The sequence below is a fragment of the Clinocottus analis genome, unplaced genomic scaffold (assembly GCF_023055335.1).
Source record: "Clinocottus analis isolate CAN_PGR_092001 unplaced genomic scaffold, fCliAna1.0.p SCAF_11, whole genome shotgun sequence".
In the NCBI taxonomy this organism is placed as follows: domain Eukaryota; kingdom Metazoa; phylum Chordata; class Actinopteri; order Perciformes; family Cottidae; genus Clinocottus; species Clinocottus analis.
In genome coordinates this window covers 13919048-13946935 of record NW_027175832.1, presented here as the reverse complement: position 1 = coordinate 13946935, position 27888 = coordinate 13919048, and the positions used below count along the sequence as shown (strand labels likewise).

General features: G+C 44.5%; 1 protein-coding gene across 1 annotated transcript; it reads left to right on the top strand.

The window, feature by feature from the left end:
• The first annotated feature begins 260 nt into the window (after positions 1-260).
• Positions 261-26439, top strand: bcl2b (BCL2 apoptosis regulator b). Its single transcript, XM_068601728.1, has 2 exons — positions 261-1340; positions 23612-26439. The coding sequence occupies exons 1-2, from the start codon at positions 792-794 to the stop codon at positions 23747-23749; spliced, it is 687 nt and encodes a 228-aa protein (XP_068457829.1). The 5' UTR covers positions 261-791; the 3' UTR covers positions 23750-26439.
• Positions 26440-27888: the final 1449 nt, after the last annotated feature.

Genomic DNA, 27888 nt, shown 5'->3' with positions numbered 1-27888 from the left:
AGCAACTAAACGGAGGCTCTCTCTCTCTCTCTTTGTTCATAGTTTTTTTTTTCTGTGTTAAGATTTCAGTTTTCATCTTTTTTCACGGTTCCAACGTGAAACCGCGAGAATCGGCCTGCTCGTTATGTCAGTGCAGTTCTTCGTGTGCACTTGGAGTCTCCGAGCGCAGCCATAGGAATTACTTTGCGCGGCTGACGTCAGGAATACCTCACCAGCAGCACTGACGGTGGGCAGGGAGCTGCTTCTGCCGAGGAGGAGGATATGAGGAGCAATCGTGAAAGAGGAGTCAGTCCGACCTTGTCTGGCTCGCAGTCCCGCGCCTGGTCGTGCGTAAACGCTGCTAAAATAGTTGGCGGCGTTTGAAGCCACTTCGGGCGCGTCCAACTTTGGCTCTCATTCATGTTTCTGGGGGGGATTCGCAACACATCCACGTCTGGGTGATGTGCACAGGAATACATCAGCACTACTCCAACCTCTTCCGCATATTGGATTTCAATGCAAAGAGAAGGTCGCCAACGTCCCTCCTAAAGATTCGGGAAATGAAGACTGCTGCTGACACAGACTCCTATCTTTTTTCTAAACTTTTGAAACGTTTTTTTCCTGCGCAGTTTTGATTAAGGGGTTTTGATTAACTCGCGAAGCAATTCGCTCCATGTGCAGGATTACTCGTATTAGAAAGCAGCCGAATTCTGCATTAAGCCTGCGCGTTGTACAGTGCACACATTCGATCACAATGCGTTTGATTTAAGACGTACCCCTCCGTCTGTACAAAGTGCCCAAATTAAGCCGGTATGGCGAACGAGTGTAATCGCAACATTGTGGAAAAGTACATCTGTCACAAACTCTCCAAACGGGGCTACGTGTTCGGATTTGACGACGTCCGGGATGAAGATGCCGCCGATAACGGCTTAATAGTTGTCCCGCCGCCGACTCTGGTCCGCCGGTGCCGTGAAACCGACCCCGGACCAGACTGCGAGAGCGTCCCCCAGCTTTGCAAACGGCTCCCCCAGTCCGACCCAGCCGCCGCCATCCACAGGGTCCTGCGCGAGGCTGGGGACGAACTCGAGAGACTGTACCAGCCGGACTTCACGGAGATGTCGCGGCAGCTGTACCTCACCTCCACCACGGCGCAGAGGAGGTTCGCCGAGGTGATAGACGAACTGTTCCGGGACGGCGTGAACTGGGGCCGGATTATCGCGTTCTTCGAGTTCGGGGGCACGGTGTGCGCGGAATGCGCCGCCAAGCAGGAGATGACCTCGCAGGTGGACAACATCGCGGAGTGGATGACGGAGTATTTAAATGGACCTCTGAACAACTGGATACAAGATAACGGGGGATGGGTAGGTCTGATTCCGTGTAGTTGAGCGCTTTGCAGTTGTGCTGTGCCACGGGGGCGCACAAGTCCTCCTTATGACGTTTCAATCAACACACGCTCCGACTGTATAAAGGTTTAATTGAGACCAACACGTGCATTCTGATAGGACCTGATATAACCCACTATGACGCCTATCATTAGTAAAACAAAATACATATATCTAAATTTCTCTAGATGTGTCCCCAACGTCTGTAGACGGGGCCGGCCTGGTTTATGGTGCTGCCGCTCTGATTGGACGTTCATAGTGGCTGTTAGATTTATCGGACCAATCAGACCGCGTGCTCTGTCACACCTCCTGACGCTCTACATAAATCCCGCCCTGCCGACAGGAGAGCCAGTGGCAGCCACGCAGATGGGGCAAGAGGAGTGGGGATGCCCAGTGTGTTCCAGGGGCAACTTTGTACACAGTGTGTGGCAGTAGATGAAACTTTGTGGCAACTTCATCAACATTTAACTCCCATGCAAATCTCTATACTGCAGAGTGCTCCAGTGTGGCGCGTCAAAGTCGTGGCTGCGGCAGGTTGGAGGGAGGAGGCCAGACGCATGTCAGCAAACGGAAGACTATTGAATTAATGCGTTGAGGCCTCTGGGCATGGCTGGACAGGGCTCAGCGATATCGGGGCCATTTGTACCGCACGACACTTACACACACATCGTGGAGAGGCATCTGCACACAGTAGCCTACAGAGAAATGAAAAGAGTTGATTTTAATGAAGAATGAACAAATATCTGCTATATCATAAACATTTTAGCTACAATTCTCCTGGCCCGTATCCGGCGCGGAGCACAAGAGCCTCCTCCTCCTCGGCATCTTTTAAACCAACACCACGAATTAGCCCTTAATTAGCAGAGGTGCTCTTAATGAGAGCATAACATTTGTGCAGCTTGGTTATCTTAGCCAGAAGGTATCCGAATAGAAGGTGGCGTCATCAATGATTCATATTGAACATTTCATCTCAAAGGGAAGAGCCATTTAGCATTCCCCTTGCGTGTGCCTTGCCCCTGGAGGTGGCAGGTTGTGCCACATATCAAAGGGAGGCAACAGAGGGAGGGCCCTCCAGGAGCTGCAGTGTTAATCTGCAGCCGCTGTGTTTAACATACAGTCCTCTGTGCATCTAGGTTGGAACTCTTTTGTCTCTTTCTTTTTTCTTTTCTTTTTTTTTTTTCACCCGTGCCTTGAAGCTGGCGCAGGCCGGGCTGCCAGAGATGCCTGCTCGAGGTCTCTGGAGCCTGTGGCCGCTGTGCAATAATGTAGGTCATCATAGTCTGTGTTTTCCAGCTGGGCGGAGATGTCTGTATCTCTGCTGCTCTGCATCCACTTGAGAGACAGAGAGTACTGCCTTTTTAATCCAGAGGATTATTCAGGATTATATGAAAGCGCATGTTCCCACTTTGGGATAATTTTGGTGGATTTCTTCTCTTAGTGCTGAGGAAACTATATCCAAATGACTTTGACTCAAACTAGACTCTAAATCAATTTAATGCAAAGTGTAAACACATCTGGAGCTTGTGAGTTTTTACCTGGGATGTTTTTGGGCTTCAGCATAGACAGATAGGAATCTAACAGACAGTGATGTTGATTTATACAGGATAATCATTTTAATGCCTGTCAGGTGGGGGATTTCCTGGGGCGTGTGCCTTTCAGTTACTACCTAACGTCCAATAACTGACACTGCAGAGCTTTGCCTGTGCTCCACATAGTGTCTGTAGATTCCAGCTTCCCCTTTTTTATTGTTTGACTTGGGTCTGAAAGATGGAAAAGTCACTGCGTCATTCAGCATGTGCCAAAAAGGTGGTTGTCCCATGTCGTTTGCAGCCATATTTTTAAATGCTGAAGAGTATGGGATATTTCTTTGGCAACTAACCGTTTTTTTATTTGGATCTGATGTCCCCCTGAATTATGCATCCGCACCCCAAGTTGTTGAGATTTCTTTTCAGACGTTTCCCCTGAGTGGTCTCAGGGCTGTACCCGGGGTTTTAGAGAAACTGAGGTAATGTTTCCCTGTGTCTGGAAATATCCCTTTATCCTTGAGAGTGGTAAAGTCAGAAATATTGACTCAAAAATGCTGGAATCAACAATGAAAAACGGACCACTTTAACCTTTTCTTTTTTTTCATTATTATTTTTAAATTGTAGGATGTGTAAACACTTGCAGTTGCTAAAAGAAAATCCCCCCATTGTTCACATATTGAATCTGCTCAACCTTGTTTCCATCCAGTTTGGGGTCACACATTGTCAAGGTTACATCTAGGTCAACATTTTTCCATTCATTTCATCTGCCAGGTGACGGTGCTTTCGGCTCTGTCAGGGTACAGATTACAGCAAGTGTATTCTTTCTCTAAATTGGGTTGACACCGCTCTGACCTAACAATGAAGACCGAATAAACATAGTTACGTGTAATTTTAGACAGGTTGTGTTTATAATCAGTTACCCTGTCCATTGTGTTATTGTACGTAAGAGGTGAGTCTTGTGTTTTTTTTTTCCCACCCTCAAAACAAAGGTGGGGGCTAATCCAGCTATTGCTGACATTTTGACACGTGAGAGTGGTGTGGAAACAACGTTCTATCAGCAACCCTCTGTTTCCTGTTGTTTTGGAGACCATTTGAGTCCAAAACAGGGGTGCCCACTAATCTTTGTTGAGTCTGGGCATCACTGGTGGTGAGACAAATACACCTTTTAGTGAAACAAAACTATCTGCCCTTTTCGACATAACAAAGCAGTTATTGTATTTGTAAAAAAAAAAAAACAGCTGAGGGTGAAATAGCTCTCCTACCACACTGATTACTTCCCACACTTCGGGACGTAAACCACCGTCCTTCCATTGTCCTCAACGCTCAGTTTTTTTCTCCACCTGTATAAATTCATCCTTTTGTGGTGACAGAAATTGCACCCATCAGGGGACGATTGCTCTCAGGCTGCGGCCTCACCCACGCGTGGTGCACCTGTGTTTATTCACGGGGTCCGCTCAGAAAACACAGAGTGATTGAACAAAGTGGAAGACGGCGTCCCACTTCTGAAATGGCGTGCTTGACCTCAGACATTTCGACTGGGGCAAAACAAGCTCCAAGAGAGGAACGGTTTCACAACGTTGGAAGGCTAACAGAGAGCAGCTGCAGATATGACGTGGAAAGATGACTGTCATTGGTCCAAACTGATACAGGTCAACAACTGTTGGATTGATTGCCAAGACATTATGGAAAAACATTCAACCCCCACAGAGGATTTACTACAAATTATACACCTGCAAAACTAACCATATCCCCCATCAGGTGTACGTTGTGTTTCCGGCTGTTGAGCAAAACGTTAGTATGCTGACACGTTACACTATACCAGAACCAGAATCAGATGTACATTTTCACATACATGGAATTTGCCTCCGGTATTTTCTTTGCTCTTCGTACGTATACAAAAGATAAATAGAAAAGACAAAAAAAGAAGACATTAAGAAAACAGTAAACAGTGGTCCAGGACGTGCAGATGGTGGAGATGTCTGGTTAATTGATCAATTGTTCATCAGACTGACGGCCAGTGGGAGGAAGCTGCTCTTGTGCCTGGTGGTTTTGGCGTACAGTGCTCTGTAGCGTCTACCATACAGGGCACGCTAGCATGCTGACATCGGCTCTGTGTAGCTAGCGTGGCGGTGGACTTGTGGAAGACAAGACAAAGGCGATAAATCACCTGAAAGCTTTTTTTGAAGTCTCAAACAGCAGGATCAGGTGTCTGAGGAATGCTGCGATCCAGGTGGCCCATTTCTCTCTCTCTCTCTGTGTGTGTGTGTGTGTGTGTGTGTGTGTGTGTGTGTGTGTGGAGACACAATGTCAGTTGGCTTGGGTTGGTTCCATCCTGTGGGGGGGTTCCCAGAGCACAATCTGCTAGTCGACGGGTAGACCTGCATGTTGCTACGGTGTTGCGGGCATCTGGCTGAGCCCCCTTTCCCCCTCCTGTTGAGGCTGAGTAGATCTGGGACAGCGAGGAAGTCATTAATCTCTATATAGGTGACATGGCAGCAGAGTAGGGGAGGAATACAAAACAAAAAAACTCACTTTAAAAGGAGGCACACTCACAACAAAGCAGGAAAAAAAAACTAACCCCAATGAGATCTCACTTACATCCAATTTGTGTCTCCAAGATGTAACTTCAATCTGTTAAACGTGTGTCAATACTCAGTACGGCAATGTTCAGGAAGTGTTCATGGCGTCGCATTCCGTGGCTTTTGAGCGTTTCTTGCAACAACAAGAAAGATATGTTTGAGGAGACATCCTTTTCTAATGTAATGTGCTCTATAAGGCGAGATTGATCCATCCGTTCTGAGACAGAAATCTTCTCTTTTCACTCTGTGCTGTCACAGTCCGTTGGTTTTCTTTTCTTTCTTTCTTTTTTTTCCACCATCTGTTAATTTGTAGTTGTTTATCAGTCTGGCCTCACATAATTAGAGTGTGGAACTAACTGCGCTTTCTTGTCTCTAGCAATCAGACGGAAGGGAATAAACAATTACTCATGCAAATAGTATTTAGGGTTGTTTTTCTTCCCTCCCACCCAGCAATCCAAAACAAAGAAATAACATAAATTCACCGCTGGAGAAGCGAAAACTGTCTGGCTGAGACTTGGACGACAAAGTTATCTCTTGATGTGGACTTTCGGCTCTGTAGTGAAGGCTGTACAACACAAAAGGGCTCAGTGTGGTGAGAAGCAAGCCAAGTCCCCCCCTCCCCAGTAATGTACCCCTTCTTGCTGCGCAGGCCTCGGCAGTTCGCCATCTGCCACTGTGTTTACACCCGTCAGCCCGGCAACTGTACTCTCTGAAACATTTCCTGAAGTCGCAGGCAGCTCTGAGCTGGAACTCTCTGAATTAGTTCAACGTGAATACTTTCTTTCAGGAACACGCCTGCAGTCTCTCCGCTATCTCGGTCTCTAAGACACCCAAAGCAACATGACCGTTATCCCAAATATTCAGTCCGGTCTGCTCTGCTCGGTTTCTACTCTGAGATCTGAACTACTGCCTGAATGGAACTAGTGGCTGACTCTTTGGTACCTATAATGACATAAATTACCTGCCATCTTAACTTAAACGTGTCTATCTGTGTCTATGCCTGCTCTGTGTGCAACTAAAATGTTTGCCACATCATACAATATGTCTCCATGACAAAATGATAGATTTTTGCCTTTTTTTTTGTGCCATTTTTTTTACCAAACAAGCAAATGTATTTTCATACAGCAATGCCCGCGTTGCCTTATCAGCCTCAAGCCTTTCACCACTACATAGAATCACAAACATAGGGTTTTGTTGCAGCTAGATACGGTGCAATGAATTATTCAGATATTTATTCAAAAGTTGAACTGCAATTCTTTTATTTTTCTGACAATAAAAGAGTCGAGCCTCAAACGGCAGACGCGTTGTCAGTCTTAATTATAGAAAAGGCTGTTATCGAGAAGACACACTGTCTGGCTACAGCTAAAATTCACTCACAAAAAGACAATTTGACGTTGCTGTTGACTGAAACATAAGGTCAGACATTGAGTTTGATCTCTTTCAGCTTGACATGACGCTCCTTGCTTTTATGATATGTTTACGCCATCTTTACCATTCCACACATGGCGAGCATTCCGTGAACACGCCAGAAATATGCACCATTGTTGTGAACGGAAATCACTTTAACGACACGATTAGCCCAGAAATACAGTTATTTTTTTTTTATTTTTTTTTTTTACCTTCCTGGAATATATATCTGGGGCTTGTGAGGGCTCTGTCACGACCTCATGTCTCCCCAGAGAGACCCTCCACCCAGTCCTGTGTGCTTATTTCTGGACCTCCTCAGGAGACGCGCAGGAATGTCTGCTGGGGAGCAGCGACTGTGAATAAATAATGGAGCCGACCTGGGTGTTCCTGAGTGGCCGGTAAAGGGTGTGTGAGGGTTTTTGTTGTTGGCCGATCAAGTCAGCTGAGCATGCTTCATTCAGGATCCACTGTAGGCCATTTGCGCACTGACGTGTGTGGTTTACTTATGTGTGTTTATTTAGTCTCTTGTGAATTCTACCTTCATGTTGGCCTCTGGGGCATGCGACCATACGGATTGGTGTTTGTGAATTTAGCCATTTAATTGTGTTTTGCGTTTTTTATTGTTTTGCTCAAATCAGTAATCACCTCAACCTACTGTTTTCTGGTTTCATGAGGGACAAGTGCCCGAGCTGTTTAAAAGCACCACTATCCCAGTCAGAACACACACTGATGAATAATATATAGAGCAGATAAACTCGGACAGTAAATGGATGTCCCTCAAGTAGAACCCCAAAGGCTGTCTGCTGCGCTCGAGATATTACCTCTTCTTTTCCCCTTCTTTTTTTCTCCTCCTCTTTCTCCCTCTATCTGTCTCTCACTCCACAACCAGAGACCGGCTCGTTAACACGCGTGCCCAATCCCTGCAATAAACAACACACTTATACCCTCAGACCTGGCTTCCGGTGTCTGGTAACATTGTAGATTCCTGAAAAATGCAGGGACATGTGAGAGGCCTCTAAATATAGAAGCGTTACCATCACTGCTCCCCGTGTGGTCCTTTAATTGCCATGTTGTTACACGTGAATCGCTGCACCATTCGCCTCTGTGCTATCCTCGTGTTCACATCACCAACTCACCCGCCGATCTGCATGCAGAGAAAAAAAAGTCCCAATGCACCGTTTCAGAAGGCAGATAAAAGAGTTTTCCACCTTTCCTGTCATGGCGGGAGCGGGATAATGAGGAGCCTACTGAGACCGGCGTTGACTTTGCCACCGGGCACACCCTCACAAGCTGCGCGGCATATCAATATAGGGCAAGGTTAAACGGTTCCTCTCATTGTCTAGCTACTGTCGATATTTTTGGGACAAACCCCCAAAAGGGTTTTAATAGAGATTTGATCTTCTCAATTAATTTCCAGTGCAACAATAGCCATTAATAATTGCAATGCAGCTGGGAGTGTCTTCTAAGTTATTCCTTGTTCACAAAGATGGAGCCTGTTGCATGCACAGCATGACCTAGAATAGATGTTCAAAGGTCAGTTCACCCAAATCTCAAACACAAGATGTCACACTCTTCCCTTACCCATTTTGACAGTTTTCGTTCCAAATATAGAAAGTAAACCATGGTGAGAGGAATCTCCAGAACCTGCAACGTTGTTACTGGGAAGAAACAACTGATGGTAAATACTTTTTCATTCACCTCCATTACACCTCAGCAGCAAAGAGTGAGGTGTGTGGGCCACTTGATGGAAATGAAACCAGCTGCCATTTCAATATTGACACATGATCTTCTGTTAGCTATGAACACACTAAGGAGACACGTAGTAATATTGACCTTCTTTTGCTTCCGTTTTGCTCTCCATCAACAATTGAGGGAAATATCAGTCTCCTTAGCTGTGAAATGCTGCGCTATGTTCACCAGCTAATCGCCAACTTTCTCTGCTATTTGGTGCTTTCGGGGAAACAATCATCTGTCTGCTGTCGCTAAAACGTTGTGGTGAGACGGAACCAAAACAAAGTCGCGGGTCGTACAACCAAACCAATGAGCTGAAAGAAGCTAAAATTATGCATAGAGCTGATGGAAACGCATCACTATAAACAACAGCCTTCACATTGCACAGTAATTTGATCAAACGTTAACGTAAAAAAACTGTTGCAGCTTGAAAACTTAAAACTGTGGCCAGATACCGACAGGAGTAAAATACGTTCTGTTTGTGATTTGGGTGGATGAGCTTTTAAGGTTTGTCGGGTTAATAAACACACTCACAAGCCAGCGAACACAGAAGCGGATGTGCTGGTGCAAATCAATTATTTGCTGTCCATAAACTGGCTGTGTGCGCACTCACACACATTTGCATGCACATGTATACTGTCGCACATCAGCGTGTACACACAGAAGCGGATGTGGTAGTGTGAATCAATAATGCTGTGTTGTCACAGTGACATGTGAGCCATGGCAGGGAGCAGATGGCCCCAGGGTGCCTGGCTTCCTGTTAGCGGTGCCATTCAGCCTCACCACACACACACACACACACATACGCACGCGCACACACACACACACACACACACACACACACACACACCACTACCATCTCCGCTGGGATTTCCTGCTGCAACTATCCACAGCACTGACCATTAACAAACAGCATGCCATTATTGGCTCTTCTCTAAAATGTACATGCCCTCCTAAAAAAAAACTGCCAGATGATGGTGAATAGATTTCTCTGTCTCATCCGTAGAGGTCTGGGGTAAATAATTATCCGTACCTCCTCCCCAATGTGATATTTGGCAGCAGAGCAAATAGCCCACAGGAAGTCGTATCTGTTTCAGTGACTGCCGAGTGAGGTCAGCCATTGCTCACTTTGACGACGCGGTATCGATTTGAGCATTTCCGTTCGCGCTGGCCTCTCTAATCAAAGGCTCAATTAACACGGCGAACCAGTGGCTGTAGACATCAGGTAGTATATGAAGGTGACGTACTGAAAGTCATGTCGTTCGGAAGAAAATGCGCCTCTATGGAAAAGATCTTGGCGAGACGTTTTAACACTTTTAATGCAGACGACCTTCCGCCGTGGGTGTGAGCAACCGAGAGCTTTTCCTCCCGGTGAAGCTCACGCAGCACCCCGTGTTGGCAGTCACCTTTTGATGGCGACTGATTTGGGTTCGAGGCGAGGAGAAAAGGATTCGCCCCTGACGTTTGGAAGATAAAAGCTATGCCAAGGGAACGTTGCTGCTAGCGAGCGTTTCAGGGCGGCGAGTGATCAGCGTTCATGAAACTCGACGCCTTCCCGAACTCTCCATGCCCTCCCAGATCTACTACCAAATTCTGTCGTCGCGCTGCAGTGAACAGACATTTTATTGCCGTCACAGACGAACCCTGCTGTTTTCAGAGGACTACAGCTGCATGCCACTTCTGAGCGGGATATCTTGCCGGTGGAGGCTTACCCGGTTTCGCCATGGCGTTATGTTACATCAATTCCACTGGGTCTACTCTGAAGATGTGCTGCCTTTAATTGGTTGTCGGGCTGTCATTACGCTTCAAATAATGACAGATACTTCAAAGAAAACAGGGAGAATTGAAAACAGGACAACAGACAGTGATTCCTTTTCTTCTTAGGTATTTTGTTAAGCATTTTTGGGGGTTTTCTTTTGACAATGATGTTGTGCTTTATGCCTGTGTATTTGTTAAGGATACAGTCATCTTGTGACATATTTAATTTTTTTTTTATGATGCCTGGATTCAGTTATGTCAGGCGCCATTTTGCTTCATAGAGTGTTAAGTGTGTGACATGTCTAGACGGACCTCATGTCGGCAAATCTAACCACATGAGGTTGAATCAACTCTGCAAATTGCCCAATAAATTGCTTAGTTTATCTTCCACATTTTGTCACTCTTGGTGGTGAAAGTGCTGTAAAAAAAAAAGTTTTTTCCTTGAGTTTAATCAACTATACTATGTATATGTAAAAAAAAAAACCTCACTCCGCCAAATAATCAGTTAGCTTTTGCAAACTCATTTTCTGATACCACCCAATCTCAGACCCCTTGACCTTCTATGTCTCCGGATTTGAATTAATGTGAGTCCACATTCCTGCACTCCAGGGAGGACAGTGGGTTAAAAATATTCTCGGGTGAAATGGCTGGACTTCACAAGGTGTCTTTGATCAGGTGGTGAGGCTAACAGGGTTGAAGAGGAGGTGAGATGGAACGGCGAACCAACAGAGGAGGCTTATAAAGCTATAAACAGGCAGTCCAGGTCCACATGTGTTGCAGCCAGGTCGAGACTGCTGTGGGAACTGCTGTAAAAAAAAAAAGTATGGATGGTTGGCAAAGTATGATCAGGCCCCAAAGGTTGAAAGACCAAAGTAAAATGGAGCCAGTAGAGCAAATGGCTTTCATTTAATTGGAGTTCATGCTGTTAGGGGAGAGATGCAGGAGTCGGAGTAGATTAGCTCACTCAGTAGAAATTTATAGAGCAAACTTGGATAAAGTTGCCTGTTAAAGTCATCTGACTCAACAATCATCTGATTCTCAGCTGATCCATCCGCTGACTGAGAAAGTAGAGAAATGTTTTCGTGAAACACCCACATGAGCATTACATAGCACAAAATACATGTTTAAGAAAGATGTTTAAAAGCCCCAGCTCAATATATAGTATGTGTGCATTTCTTTTCTGCCCTGTGTGATTTAAAGTCTCAGTTTTAGGCAGAATATTGAAATATTCCAGTATGCACCGCACAGTGGCATCAAGGCTACTCAGGAAATCGCTGAATATCACTAATGACATTTTTCATGGATTATTTCTGGGAGAAAATGCCAAAAGTGAAGGAAAAGCTCCTCTATTATGACACTGATGCGTGCCTTATTAGCTTCTCACACATTTCCACACCAGACATTCAATGTCACAATAGGCAACTTACTATCATTCATCGGGATCTCTGCGTACAAGACAGGGAAGGTCACAGCGCTCCGAGTGAACTAACCTGCTCAAAATAGTTCAACCAATCGGGCGCTTTGAATGCATGCAGCTCAACATGGATGTCTCCAAGGTCTCTATGAGTCACTTTGAACTCGGACCAAAGGAAGGATAAAGGACCAGGAACAGAAGTAATGTCCGCCTCGGATCTTAGCTGCTTTATTAGGCTTTAATTGCTTTCATCAACTACTGAAAACGATTTAAATGTTATTTCATTACATAATGCAAGAGTGCGCAGTGTGGTCGACTTGGTTATATCTCAAGGTTCCTTCCCTCTCATATCTGGCCTCTCGGGCACACACAGTGCAGTTGTTTGTTTCCACACATCAATGCATTCCACTCATTCCTCTCCCCCTGGAAGAAAATCAACTGGTTGCCTGAGAGAGGTCAATGAACTCTTCCCCAGAATTCCCAGCTTTTTAAAAGGGAACGGGGGTTGAAAACGTTTTTTCTCAGCCAGGAGCACGCCAGGGTTCAGTCTGAGATTGCAGCTGACAGTAAAACATAACTTAGACTGTGGATGAATACTTGGAAGTCTCAGCCGGAAGTTAAATTGCACAATACAAATTATAACGCCCCCTCCTTCCCTCTCTGGTTCAAAATGACCTCATGCTCCATGTAGAGAAGTTTTGTCACGCATTGCACAATTTTAGCCCTCAGCCTTGTGGGGAAGCTGCTCTCCTTCCCATATTGAGTTTCGCTTTGTCTTACAACATGGAGCATTGTTTTTTTAATTGATGTAAATATGACAGCAGTGGAAGAAGCATTCAGATGTTTTCATTGAAGGACAACACTGAGAATAATCTACAAGGTCCCGCATTCAAAATCTTACTTCAAGGCCCTGAGAACATATTTTTCTCAACCCACGAGAACAGTTTGGGTTGTTTTACTGAGATTCACTGAGACTTGTTCATCTGAAGTGGGTGGGGCTTAATTCAGTAAAGGTGGAGTCACATATTTCTGTGAACCAATCAGGATTTTGTCATATTTTTAATCAAGGCCTGTCAGTCAAATTGGACCAATCCACACCCACACGGTGATGAAGCTCATTAGAAGATTAAAAGATTTGAAGGTAAGCTTTCAAGTGTAGGAGATTTTGAAAAATGTGCTTAAAGTAGAAAAAGTACATGTACTCTTGTGTTTCCTGTAACTGATATATTATTGTAAATGATATTTTTAGACTTTTAATACTGATTCATCTATAAGTAGCATTCTATTATTGGAGCTGGTCAAAGTGCAGAAAGTTTGATCTACTTTTATTCTCCAAAGCATCTCAACAGATTTTTTTTCTTTTTAATTTTCTATACTATTATACTTTTCTGTAAGTTCTTTTGTGAAATATTGTATACCTTTTTTTTACCTCAAACATTATTTAGATGAAACCAGCTAAAAAGATTTGGGGGCTGTCTCTTTTCTCAGTTAGTCTTGGTACATGAAAAGTAATGCATTGTAATTTGTGTACAACCCACAAACCCTCAAAGGAAGTCAGGTGACGTACGATGAAGAGCGACAAAGTCATGTTCGGGTGGAGGCCGGGGTGAATGTACAGGTCAAACAAGCAGGGGACTTTAACCAATCACTGCTGTTCGTGTCCCACGTAAAACCAACTCTATTAGACACCGTTGTTACTATACCCAACAGTTTGAATTACACAACAAACTTCTTTTTTACGTAAACCATGCTCTTTTAATAAACCTCACCGAGTCTTGTTGGATTTCGTAATATAACATCTGAACCGATATGTTGACTTGTTAACAACCTGTAGAGGTCTAAAACGTAACAAGGAGTCCCACTGACACACTGCTTTTTTATGGGGTGAGAACCATCAAAATCTGTAAAAATGAATTGTATTTTTACAAGCTTTGTTTTTTTTCAACTGAAAATTAACTACAGCTGTTAAATCCATGTTTGTGGATCAGAGTGCCTTTTCAAATACTCCTAAAATACGAGACTTCAGTAAATATACATAGTTACTCCCCATCACTGGCAGTGTTCACTTTGACCTTGACTTTGAAGAAAGATTCATTGTGGTTCGACTCCTCTTCTCCTCACTTCAAAGGTGTTCCTGCGGGAGCTGCGCCTCAAACGGATGATTGTTTTCTCTGACATTATCGGACATCTGAGATCCTCGATGTGCTTCGCTCCGCGCACAGGGTGCCCTGTCCCAGACTGTGGCCTCTCTCATTTACATGGGTACAAGGAGAACACGACCTGAACCTGAAACCCGGCCCTGTGTACTCCAATCACGTAAACCGCTCCGATATCTTGTTGCCAAAACTTGACAAGCTTTCATTTAGCGGGCCCGCTAAATGAAAGCTTTACAAGACGTCTCCTGTATGAAAGTGGAGACTGTGAGAGGCACCGGGCGTCTGGCTTTGATGTTCTGATACTTTCTCCTTTGCCGACATGTTCCACTCTCTATTAGACAATATTACACTCGATTTGCTTGGCACTGATCCCTTAATTACAGAGCAACTTGGGATTCCATCAAAGGAAAAACATTGCGGCTTTTCAAGAACATAAAATGTGCACATTTGTTACAGTTTGCTTTTTCTTAGACTTGGAGCTACAATTTAAGAGTCAGTTAATGGTTCAAAACAAATACAAATCTCTTAGTTACAGTGTCTACCCAACTGTAGCTCTCCACTGCAGCTCCCCCTCCCTTTCTCCACAGTATTAGTATGACTACATGTTTGGCTCGCCTCTAGTCTTTTCCTAGTTACCAGCACAGAGTCTGTGATTTAACCATACTTGGCTCTACCACAGAGAAGCCATAGTCTTCAGCCAGACAGTGATGTCATCCCCGCAGCATCTGGCACAGGAAGTGACTTAACACTAAGTGACATGTCAAGCTCATGTTTTGTTCTTTACAAAGAGCCAGTCAGTCACTGCTGCCTGAAAGCACCTTTTTGAACACCAGGATGGTGTCCTGCTGTGACATCAGGGCTCAGCACAAGAAAACCACAACAACGGAAAAAGCTTTCCAAGAGAAATCGAAGGACTTCACTTCTCGGTCATGTTCGGAATAACCAGCCACCGCGTGCGCCGCACGTCGAGCACGCTGCAGATGGTGATCCCACACATCCCATTCATTACACCATATACAGTAGTCGTTTCTGGCTCCGATCATTCAGTCTATTTTGGGCTCCGCTGCATTTGGGACTGTGGTTGTGTGGTCTCGAGGTCTTAAGGGGTCAGTGGACGTGACTTTTAGGGCTTGAAGCAGCATGCCGCCCCCCGTCACAGGAAATGAGCCTCTCCCATGGGCTCAGTTGGTCACAGGAGAAGCAAAAGGGCCACCTGGTTCCCACGGTCTCTATCTGAGGTTTCTATCTGAACCAATCAGGCAGAGCCACTCGGCTATGAGGGAGGGCGGCTCCCACGCTCCCTTGTTTTGCCAAAAATAAGACTTACTGGTTCCTGTACACAGAGATCCAATGTGAATTGAAAGCTGTTTGAAATGTGAAAGTTTTATCTCTGTGTTTAATCATTAACTCAAGCTGCAGTGAATAAAAAGAATGGTGTTTACCAGCTGAGTGTGTTTTGAATGCCACAGATACTACCTGTATTCACCAAGTGTCTCTTGGTACATTCTTGAGTGCAAAATTTAAACAAAACAACTCATGGAGGTCGAGAGCTTCACACAATTACTCCAGAAAAAGCAACACCGTTTTTTGGGCTCTACATGTATTTCTGGAGCCAAAAACACGTCACTGGTACAGCCGATGTACTGTGCGAGGCTTCCTTGGAGAAAACACGGAGCCATTAGACAGTCAAGTGGCAGACATCCCGCCTTTACTGGAAAGCCACTCAAGCCATGTTTAATGCACTCAAAACACACCAGCCTCCACAAGTGTGGGTCATGACTCAGCGTCACCCTTTCCACTCTCTCCTCTGCTCTTGCGCGTCATCGGTGGCCTTTCAAATGGGCCGAGCAGCGCAGATGTGAGTTGTTTTATTAGATTGGTGAGTTGTTTTATTAGATTGGGCCGCTCTGTGCCAGGGGCTCAGATAAGGCCTGGTATTTATAGCTGCACAGAAGTTACTCGACTTAGACTATTGTCACTTCCTGCTCCGCTGAGGGGCAGGATGGGCTCTGTGCAGACATCCTCAGACGAGGCAGACCTCCCCTTTCAGCTTCATTGTCTCTATTTATAGGAGGCCATTGTGCCACGTTTTGGCAACTGTGAAGGATTTTGGATAAATTGTTAATGTAGAAAAAATGGTTTCAAGGTCAAAATCAGAGGACTGGCTTGTTTTAAAGAATGAAAGAAGCGTACTGACTGAGCCGCATAGGCAGTCTGATTTACTGTGAGAGAAAAGGATTGTCTCTACTTGCTTTGATGTCTCTTTGCTCTGCATGTGGAAGTGACTGATTGTAAATGATACACCCTGAGCCTCAGTAAGGTGTGCAGAGGTGCAGATAAACCAGGAGTGCAGGAGGAGAGCGGGTGTCACGAGGTGGAACGCACTCTGCATCCATCTACTCGCCGTCACCTCCCAGAGCCTGCAAGGTCACCCAGTCCTTCATTTCATGTTGGATCAAAGCGGTTCAATAAAAATCAATGGTCTCTACGGCAATACAGGGCCTGTAAGGATTATATCACTGTTCAGTCAAGGTTAAGTAAATATGTTGCAAATGTTTGTTTGCAATCCAGAAAAAATGAGACGCCGCTGCACAAATTGGACGGTTTATCTCCAGTGGTTTCTCCTCCTCCTCCTCCTCCTCTTCAATGGGATGAAAATCAGGTTTACCGAAGCGTTATTCATCTCCAAAGAAACCAAAGTCTTGTGTGTAAAGTTACAGTCCTTGTTTGTCTGGCTGGCTGGTGTCATAAGGAGTGTGGGTGATTTACTGGAGATCACATATCATGTTCCACCAGAGCGAGCTCACTCCCATGAGAGAGCGTGCTGTTTTGTAAACACACAAATGCTGCTGCCGACATTAATTTGAATATATATGAGCCTTTAGGGTAGCATCCAACGTCAGAACGGCTTCTCCCTTTACGGTTGCGTCCAAAGAAAGTACATTGCCAAGTACCCAACCCGAGTCTTCAAATGACACTCAAAGCGAAAGCTAATTAAAAAGGTTTCTCCATTTCCTTTGTTTTCAAGTCAGGATTCTCTTCCAGCTCTCTTTTTTTGGCAGACAGACTGGTATTACTCTGCATTTCCATTGTGTGCCCATTTGAAAGGCTGTTAATTTACTGGGTGAATTCATGGGACTATTTAAAAAGCTTAATATTGTTAAAGGATGAGTGTCAATGTCAAGTTTTGTGGAGTGTAATTCTCTGACATTTTCATGTCATAACATCAGTACTACAATTGTACTGCTTGGTTTTACCTGTAAAGATGGATTTAAGATAAGATCAAATAATATATTCCCTTATTAGTCCTGCAGTGAGATTACAGCAGCAGACAGATAAAGTGCACACAAGGGACACATAGTAAAATACAAATAATATTAAAAAAACTATACTAAAAACAGTAATGAATCCACAATAGCAATATTGTATCTACAGAATTACAGACTGAATAAATTGTATTTAAAAATGTATTTATTTTTGGTTTAGAATGATCACGATCTCTTCTGCGATGGTTACAGAGGTGGTTCAATGTCTGAGCTGTTCGTTAGCTCTCTGTGCAAACTAAAAAAATACATCATGAAATGATTTACCATACATTCAATTAGGGCTGCTTTCAATTTTATTATAATCTAAAATTAGCAGATTATCTTATTTTCTTGAAAGACTCTTTTTTTTCCGGTCAATGACAGAACATATTAGATAGTGCCCATTACAGGATGATCCCAAAGCTCAAGTGGACATCATGAAATTACCTATTTTATCCGAACGACAATCCAAAACCAAAAGATATTGTATTTTAAAAAGAAAAAACCTGAAATTCTGCAACCAGGAAATATTCTGTCTTTTAAAAAATATGGAAAAGGAAAAAATGCTAGTATGCCATTTTCTTTCTGGCGAAGTTCAATAGCGCTCTCTCGTCTATCTGTAAGCTAGAAATGACTAAATATGAGTCGACAGCCAGCAGGCGTTGAGCATATTTTAACATAAAGACTGGAAACAAGAGGAACCAGTGAGGTTGGCTGTTGTCCGAAAGGTAATAAAACCGCCTTCCAGTGGCTCGAAAGCTCACTAACCAAGCTACATACATTTAAACAAGCATTATTGTTTAATTTTAGTCCGATCCATAAAAGTTTGTCTGCTGATCGGGCATATTTCCCAGATTTGTGCATTTTGTCATCACTTAGCTGCCAGGTTGTTGTTTCCAAGCATTGCAGTATTGTCACAGTGCAGTGAAGGGCTCAGCGTCCTCAGCTCCAAGCTGTTTGGCGGTGCTGACACAGGGGGATTTACTGGGTAATGAGTATGGCAAAAAAAAAAAAAACCTCCTCTGTCATCTCTTTTTGCCGGACTAGTCGATGGATGACACTCCAGAGATTTGATCGAACCTGACCTCGCTGCCAGACGAGAGGTTGCTGTCCTGACACCTATTGTGTGCCCAGAGTTTTTCTTTGCTTTGCTTTTTTTTTTTGCATCCGGATACTCATCCATACATAAAATATTAATACATCAACATGAAAGGGATATTAGTGTATATTTGAATCAAAACAGATCAATTACAAAGGACATTAATGCCTTCCTTGCATTTCTTTCTATCTCCCATTACTCTTCCTTGGATCTTGAAATAGGAGTTTTGTTTGACTTTAATTAGGGGCAAAGAAATCTGCAAGAAGCTCATTAGAAAATCAAAGAGGGGCGGCAGCAGCTGCAGCGTATGCAATATTATAAGTCTGTTACAATGTGAATGCTGAGGAAATAAACAGAGCGTAGGGAGGTGCTCGGTTTAGAGGTGAATATAGCAGCAAAGGCACAACAGGCACTTTAATTACAACTTGAACTTTAACCCACATCCCTTTCTCTCAGTCTAAGTCCGCCTGTAATTACCCACAGAAACGTTCCAAAACAGAGAGACGACCGCCTCATCATTCTACTATTTTGGCAATGCCCTGTTTTTTGTGTGTGTTTTTTTAACGGAGTTAGCCAAGCACACAAGATGACTCATTATCCTCCACTCAAGTCGGAGGGGGATCATTCCCGAAAGCGAGGGGATACCCAAAGGAACTGACAAATGTTTGGCATTTCCTGTTACTCTTCAGATAGCGTAGGGCCATCCGAGGAAGACGTCAGGGTAAAAGCTCTTTGTGTTCACGAGAAAAACCCAAAGGTCTAAATCATGTGAAAAACAAATCAGAGGTCGAGACGTACGCTCTCCCGCTGGTGGGAAAAGCAAATCATGTGTGAAGCTTCCAGCCAGGGTAACCATGACACTCTGGCAGCAAGTTTGCCACTCCATAGCTGAGTATCGGATCCTCTCAAGTCTGACTCCTTTCCTCTGTATGTCTCTCCGAGGGATTCATTGTGTGCAGCAAAAATGAAGGGAGTGGGTAAACCTGGTATTTTCCCATTGGATACTTGGCTTTCTGGGTGACCTTTCATAAAGCTATTGATCCCAAAAAAAAAATGAATACTGTGGAGAACTGTAGCTTGGACTTTATTTCCCAGATGCATACCTGCTGTCAGGGGCAGATGGTTTGCTGCAGGGCAGCAAGTTGAGTTATTGAGGATTATATTCTTTTGTGGGTGTAATGAATGCAGATGTTTGTCCTTTCCTGTCCCTGAAAACCTTCTGTTTCACTTTGCCAGCTGCTTTTACTTTTTGTGTCTTTAAAAGGCTCCCATGTTTCACAATGACAGGCGATACAAAACAAGAACGAGGGAGAGGAAAGGAAGGGAACAGAAGGTCCCAAGGTTTGTTTTTCACCCGACTCACATGGTTGTGGCAGCAGTGCTTGCTAACGTGTGGGTGAAAAAGTTCCAAGAGCATGCCTCAGTCTCATGATATCCACCTGACACAATTCCTCTCTCCCTCCCTCCCCCAGTTCTCCCCTGGGTCAGTCTGGAGTTATCACCGCCAATGTCCTTGTGGGATTCTTTTAAACATCCATCACCGCTCTTATGAACCTCTTACTGTAATTGGCCCACTGCTGTTTCAGACTTAAACCTAATGCCGTCCATCTGGGACATATTGAGGACACGCATCATGGGTTTTCCATTTTGTTGGGTCTATAGCTAGCGGTCAGTCACATGTACATGCTGCTGGAGCCACCGGGTTTATGTTGATGCTTCAGCAAACTGTTATGTTCCTGGAGTGGGTTGGGGGAACAGACGGAGGCAGTGTTGTTGCCAGCTAACACATTTCCCTCAGCTGGAGGTCTGACTGAAGTGCTTGTTCTCTATTTAATACCTGAATCCTGGAAATGTGGGAGGGAAGAAGGGAGGAAGGGAAGGTAGCATTGCTAAAAGATGGTGCTTGTTCACACTTCTCTAGAATAAAGCCACCTGACATTTTGCTCTCCATTTCCAGCTATGCTAGTGTCATGGCTCTACAGGGATGTCAGTTGGCCCACTACCACATCAAGCGTTTCCCATTAATTACTTCGACTGTGGCAGCCCGCCAAAGTCTATTTTGTCCCGCCATGGTTTCATAACGAACCAAAAATAGTTTTTAATAAGCGAACGGCTCGAGTTCGGCTCAGAAAAGGAAAGTGGCTCGCGGCGCCGGGCATGGAAGCAACATGAAACTTTTAGCTTAATGAGATGTGGTGACCCCTCTGCTAGGTATCACACATTGTTTTAAAGAGGTGTGATTGGTTAATTCACAAAAATAAAAAGACGGAGCACTTAGGGGCAGTTCACATGTTGCATGAAAAGACATGGAAAACGCCAGCCGTGCCGCCTTCATCCTTTTAATCCAAGGAGCTTGGGGGAGGGGGCACTATATATCCCTCACAGTGGGTTCACTGCTCAATGTGTCCTTGGGTGGCGAATGGTTTTCCTTCATACATTTACCATAGATTGATATTTATTGAAAAATGTAAAAAAAAAATAATCTTACAACTTTAATTGGTTGTTCCTCACATATGACATGCAGCATTCTAAAAGCTCTGGTCAACAACAAAGGATTTGAGGGCGCAACATGTGAGCAGCGCCTTAGTGTTCATGGGCAAAGAATCAACAGAGGAATCGATAGTCCTAATCATAGAATGTTAATGTTAATTAATCGGTTTGATATTAAAAAGTTTGATGTTAAAAAGGGGCAAATGGCTGAGCTTTCAGCATTTTCTGTGATTGCTCGCCAGTCTTTATAGCTGCATGTAAATCTAAACCAGCGAAGACTGTTGCATCTTTAATGAGATCGACAACAACATTATCCCTGCACGATCTCGTATGTAGCGCTTCATTAACTCTCTGTCACTCAGCGTCTGGAGAATATTTCTCTTTTAGCTCCTCGTCTTTCCGCCATCTTCTCCTCTATTTAAAAAAACTCTTAACAGTTCATTCTTCTACTCCGCTTGCAGTCTTGAGAATAACTCTCTTCACCAGAAAGCGGAGCCACCAACTCTCACGCTTTCGCCGTGTGACACACGCTTTTTCATGTTTTCACACGCTCACACGCCACACAACCAATATCTCACGCCAATAAAAAAGAAGTCCGGGGCGCGTTCGTTCCTTTTTAAACTCCCCGACGATAGATGGCGCTGAGGAGCGCATCTGTAAACCTATTCGCTGCATAGACATCCTGTTTACCGCGAACAGACAGTCGCGCGACTGTGTCCGCAACTGTGGGACTGCCGGCAGAGAGGAGCAGAGAGACGGAGGTATCGGGGCTCTCAAGTCTCACGCATTGAACGTGACTGTCACTCAATGGTCTTAAGTCACGCCCACCCGACACACAGCTGTTCGCGGGAGGCGCGTATTTCTCGTCGTCGTCGTCGTCCCCCCGCCCTCTCCCTAGCATGATGACATTAGCATTTAGCAACAGAGGGCTCCTAGCATGGCTCTATGCTCTAAGTCTTGTTTTTAGCTCCGGATAATTAAAAAAACCGCTGTGCTGCAACAAAGGAAATGCCATGTGGTTAAGGATATTGGTGGCTGATTTAAGAGTGCAGTGTGTTTTGACACCAGAGGGCCGCAAGTGGGAAGAAACTGCTGATCCTTCCTCCCCTGTGTCAGGACTGGCCTCCAGCCTCAGGAATGCCACAGGACGTGAAGGGAGGGGAAGGAAACAGGAAATACTTTTGTCCCCCCACAGCACTTCAGAATGGGTGTCTTGTGTGTTTTATAGGCTTGTGTTTGATTAAAAAAAAAAAGGAAAGCTGTATATAAAAATGTGATATTGAAAAAGTCTTTTGTGACCCGATTTTGCTTCTGGATCAAGGTCGAATAAAACGTGTGCATTCCAGTTAGAATGACACAAAACACGATTACCGTAAGTAAATTGAGTTAACTTGAGATAGATTGAAACATAATGATGATGGATTCCCATGGGAACTGACACAGTAATGCTGTAGTGAATTAAACTTAACAATTCACCATTGTTCACAGATAGGTCAAGTTTCAACTGAAAACAGAGGCATCAAAGGGACTTAAACCTTACGGCCTCACAACGCTGCTACTAATGTGGTTAGAGTCATAACAAAAGAGTTGATACTCAGGAGTTGATAGATCCTCTCTGAAACATACTCTTTTCTTGTTGGGTTCAAGATAACCCATGTGTGTGTGTGTGCTTGTGCGTGCGTCTGTGTGTGTGTGTGTGAGGATCTTAGCGCCACGACTTCCTGTCCAGCTGTTCCTGCTGTCACTGCTCATGAGCAGATGTCTGTATTTCCTCGTCGGAGATACCACAGCCGTGGTATTTGCTCCATGGACCATACATACACTCACACATACTGAAATTGTAACATGCCTCTTTTAAAACTCCAGTTAGCAGCAGAAAGCAGAGCTCCCTCTGCGTAACATGAATATATTCATGTGGGATTGCTGCAAGCGCTCGGCCGCACACTGAACCCCCACCCCGTACCCTCTCAAAAAACGGGGTTCTTTTTGGTGAATCCCATGTTTGTTCAGTGTGCGTTTCTGGGTCTGAGGTTGTGCGATGTGGTGTTTGTGAGCAAATGAACATAGATGGCTCTGCTTGCAGCATGGGTGTCATAACACTTTTCCCTTCCATATTTGGCGGTGGCCAAGGGATTTACATCTTAAAGGGTTTGTTCGCCCAAATGACTTACCTCTAGAGGTATTACGTCATCCAAATATATTTTTTTTATTTGCTCAGATTTCACTAGGGACAAGAACCAATGGGTTGCCAGCCTTCTAGAGACGGAGTGCAACACATCACACTTTACAATCGGCTCCACAATATGCAAGCGAGGACTGAAACGCTGACGAAATGCCTGTATCTAGATAAGAACATGAGCCTATAGATTCCAGCAAGTCCAAGGATTATTATAGCACCCTTTGTCTACCAGGGGAGCAGTTGATAACTAAATTAATGAAGTTAGCTTACCAAGTCAGCTGGCTTTAATTCATTTATTTTTCTTTACTCTGTTGGTAGTAGCGCGTCCCGCCCTCAGCAGCTTTTACGTATTTTCTGTTGCTTGCTAGTGAAAGAAAGTAAAAAGAGAGCTATGGACCGTTTTCCACTCCGACATGATTGTGCTCGGTCTCCATCATAGACTGTACACAAGAAGGTCTCTATCTTTTATGGTGTTTTGGTTTCCTCGTCGACCGACTCCACCCATCAAAAAACCCAAATGATGCAAGAACGCACTCGTAGATAAACACACACATTCTTTGCCAGCCCAATTAACCGTCTGTCTTTCTCTTCCTGTCTCCCTTCCAGGAGGCCTTTGTGGATCTGTATGACAGACAGAGGGACTCCCTCTTCAACTGCTCCTGGCCCTCCATTAAGGCGGTCTTCGGTCTGGCTGCAATCGGGGCCGCCAGCCTCACCATCGGAGCATACCTTACACAGAAGTGAACGAGCCCCTGCTCTACCAGCTTGACTTTGTTCCTCCTCCTCCTCTCGCTCCTTGTGCCTCTTCTTTTTCTCCACTCCTTTTTATAGATGCCCCTGACCCCTCAGAGACAACCTTCAGACTCTTCCGAACTATGCTCTCTTCAAAGCCCTCTCTCAGAAGACTCCCTCTCCCTCGCCCCTCCATGTCAAAACAGACACAAATCAAAACAATTGAAGCAACCAGATGCACAGCCCATACAGAGTAAAAGGACGTCTTTAAAAGAGGCAGCTTAGATGTAATCGCACTAAGCCGAGTAACGACTGAGGAGAAAAGGAGGTGGCATCACTGGCATGCATCTATATATTTTTAATTTTTTTTTTGGTTCTGCCTGCTTCTGTACTAGTTATAGCATGAATGTTGAGTGTTAGTGTAGACGTTGCATGTGTCAGAGCTCATGCGGGACCTCTGTCAGGAGGCCTTGGCGATGGGGGTGTGCATGGACAATGATGCCCCACACTGTAGAGGAAGCGGCCACAGGACCCGCCCCTGCTTGTTAGGGAGAAGAACCCCGTTTGAACTATGGACTCCGGTTACCCCCCTCCACCCTCCCTGCAGCCGTCCTTCAAAGGACTTCCTCCACAGAACAGCTGCTCAGAATGTATAATGGAAACGGCTTGCTACAACCAGCGCGGCTTGAGTCTCTTTCACTCCTCAGACAGCTCCAGTGAACTCTGAACACACTCCACCATTATACTCTCACTGGCCTCTCAAGGGCCAGGGGAAGACTGAGCTTCGCTCGATTGCGATCTCTGTGTTGGTTTTCATTTTCGCAGCGCGTCAAAATCCCCAAATTGTGTGGGTTTTAAATCACAGAAAAAAAGGAGGAGAATGGAGAATATTTTAAGGAGTGAAAAACATGCAGAAAAAGCCCGCCGTTGCAGAAAATATCATATGTTGATGAATATATTGAGAAAAATGTTGAGCACAGCACAAAAGATGGAGGTAAAAGTAATAGAAAGCGTCTCACGGAGGGAGGCAACCTGCCACATAAACGGATGGGATTTGAAATGTGCATTTCTCAAGCAAAGCGATGTGAACAAGAGCATTCCTCTGCTCAAAAAAAAATCACTCATCTTTTTTTTAAAAGCACCATCACTGTTCACGTATTAGCACCAAGCGACTCTTCGAGGCTGCCCAGTCTTTTCGATTTTCTACCACTGTTTCTACCAGCTTTCTTACTCGGTCCGTTTGTGGGCTGATTGTTTGGGCTCACCCAGGTTTTCAGAGCTGGTCAACATGTGTCCTCCAGCTGCTGAGGCCACGCAGCGACTCGGTGCTGCTCGAATCCACTCTGACAAAAGGCGCTTGTTGACGTGGACTGAGAAACAAAACTCGCCTGGCTACAGATGACCGTGTGGACACACCCCTCGGCAGCAGGGTTTCGGTTTGGGACTGAAGCCAGTGCGTCCCGTGTGCAGGAACCCGAGATGCTCCTTCTCGCAGGTCCGCAAATGCATTCAGTCATTGATTTTGTTTTATTGATGTTTGTCTGATGTTACAGCCTGATAGAAAATTTGGAAGGTCTCACTCCCTCCGAAATGTTTTTGGTTTATATTTTTGGGAAATTTAGTTTTTTCTTTCATTCTGGTCATTAAAAATCATCAACTTCTTTGTCACATGTCTGGAAGATATGCCTGCCTTCACACAACAAATATGTGTAACCATATTTATAACAGAATAGGGTAGCAAATAACAAAACAAATAATATCAAAGGAGTTTCATCTTTTTTCTATTTATTGAGAGGTACCAGGTCACAGATTTTTTTAACAGTACTTTGATGAAAGATTTATTGTTTTCACTTTTTCTATTCTATGGAATCACACTGTACATTTTTTTTCCTGGCTGCTATTATAACAATTTTTTCTTTTTAACTGAATTATTGTGTCGTATTAACATTGGCTTAAGGCTGCTATACTGTTGATTTTACTTTTACTTACAGCTTAAACTGCCACAGATTTACAGTATAGTTCTAGAGAGCTGGAAACCAAAGTTAACTTGTATTAATCTTTAATTTAAAAAGCAAAAAAACAAAACAAAAAATAACTTAAGGAAAGAAAAAAAAATACACGTCGCTTCACTTCACTGAGTCTAATAAGTGAGGGTTTCTCTCTGTGGAGGGTTTGTCTTGTTACTGTACTATATCAGCTTAACTTTTGTCAGCGTTGTCTCCGATAATAACTCAGTGCTTATCTGTAAAATGTTGACCTGCCAGACTTAAACCTTGTCTCAGTTGTCACTATAAACCACCCCATTTTATCATTGCAGCAGCTCACAGTGTGTGATATATTTCTAGTGGTGTGTTTGTGTGTGTGTGTGTGTGTGTGTGTGTGTGTGTGTGTGTGTGTGTGTGTGTGTGTGTGTGTGTGTGTGTGTGTGTCTCTAAGTGAGAGAGAGAGAGGAAGAGACAGAGAGAGAGAGAGAGAACCACAAGGTGATTTATGAGCAGGAACGGCTCAACAGCAATATACTGTAAGTTTTATATTTTCTGTGCATATATGAATGTAGGCGCCATGGTTGCTGTACTGTTTTATGTCTATAATCACAAACCTGTAGCACTTAAAAAAGAAAAAAAGTGAATTGTGTTTCTGTTGTTTACGATAAGCTAGCGGGATCATATTGTTCCTAATAAACCAGATTTCTCAAGCATCTGAAGTCCAAGTTCATGTTGCGTCTGCTTTGAAAAGAAAATACAAAAAAATGATTCCTCAGCTTCGTCTCCCAGCATGTCAGCAGACGGGAAGACAATAAGAGGCATCTTAGGTTGAGAGAATCAGCAGAGCTCCCTTTGATTATCTGTTATACCCACAGCTGGGAACTGAATATGGAGCTTTGGTCGTGTCAACGCTCCAGTCTCCTTGTGAAGGACTGTGCAGGCGCAGCAGCCGCACCCCATCAGACATCAAAGCTGTCCCCAAACACTGCACTTGTCAGCCTCTCCTCCTCTCCTCCATGCCCTGCACTAAACACAAGTGCAAAAACCCCAAAATGCCCTGCGGCCAGGTTTTTTTTTTTTTTTTTACACCGCCCCCTGCCTCTGTTCTGATCACATTCGTCTTCAAAGGCAACGGCACTCTTGCTGCTCAGTGGAATTTGTAAAAAGCATGATGTAGTAAAACTAATGTTGAAAGAGTTGTGTGTGTGTGTGTGTGTGTGTGTGTGTGTGTGTGTGTGTGTGTGTGTGTGTGTGTGTGTGTGTGTGTGTGTGGGAGGGGGAGAGAGGAAAGGACTGAAAGAAAGTGGTGGTGGTGGTGGTGGATATCCATCCCTGAGGAGACCAACAACGTAGGGAAGTTCATTTGGGCTGGAGCCCCACGCAATACCACCTCTCTCTCTCTCTCTCTCCCACTCGCCATGCATATAAAATGCATGACACGCTCTGAAGAGGAATTTTAAATCAAGCCCTAGACTTTCAAAAGAGAGTCCAGTGTGTGTGTGTGTGTGTGTGTGTGTGTGTGTGTGAAAGAGATGGGCAGCGAGAGGAGGAGGGTGTGGGATAGCGAAGCCCTCTTGCCTCTTCTGCTTTAGGGCTACAAGGTGTCGAAGAGGCTTCCCCAGCGACGGGTATCACAGGGGAGATTGGGAGATCAAAGCAGATTGTCTGGAGTCAGTCTGGTCCAGATTTACCCCTCATTTGGAAGTCCATCAGATCCACTCATGATACCTCTGCCTCATTTAGACACAACTTTTACCCCCCCTCCTCCACCCTCCAAAAAAAGAAAAAAACTTCCTGCTGGAATCTCGCCACTTCCTTAAGATGAAAAGGGAAACCACTCATGTCTTATTGAAATGTAAATGTTCAATGAGGGGGAAAAAAAGAGCTGCTCATTATGACAACTGTATGTAAAAAAAGGATGGTTAAGTGAAGCATGTGCGACAGCGCCACCTTGTGGCTGCTCCATCAAAAAAGAAAGACTCCAGCGAGGATTAAAACACCACGCAGACCACAGCGGAAATCCGACAGCTGGTTTTCACTGAGCTCATCTTCACATCGAGAGGGTGCACCATCGTGAAAGGAAAAGGCAGCCTCTCAGGAGGACTCCCTGGCACATGGCTGCCTATCCCAGCTCTCAAATATCCTCGGGGCACCATGCCACGAAGA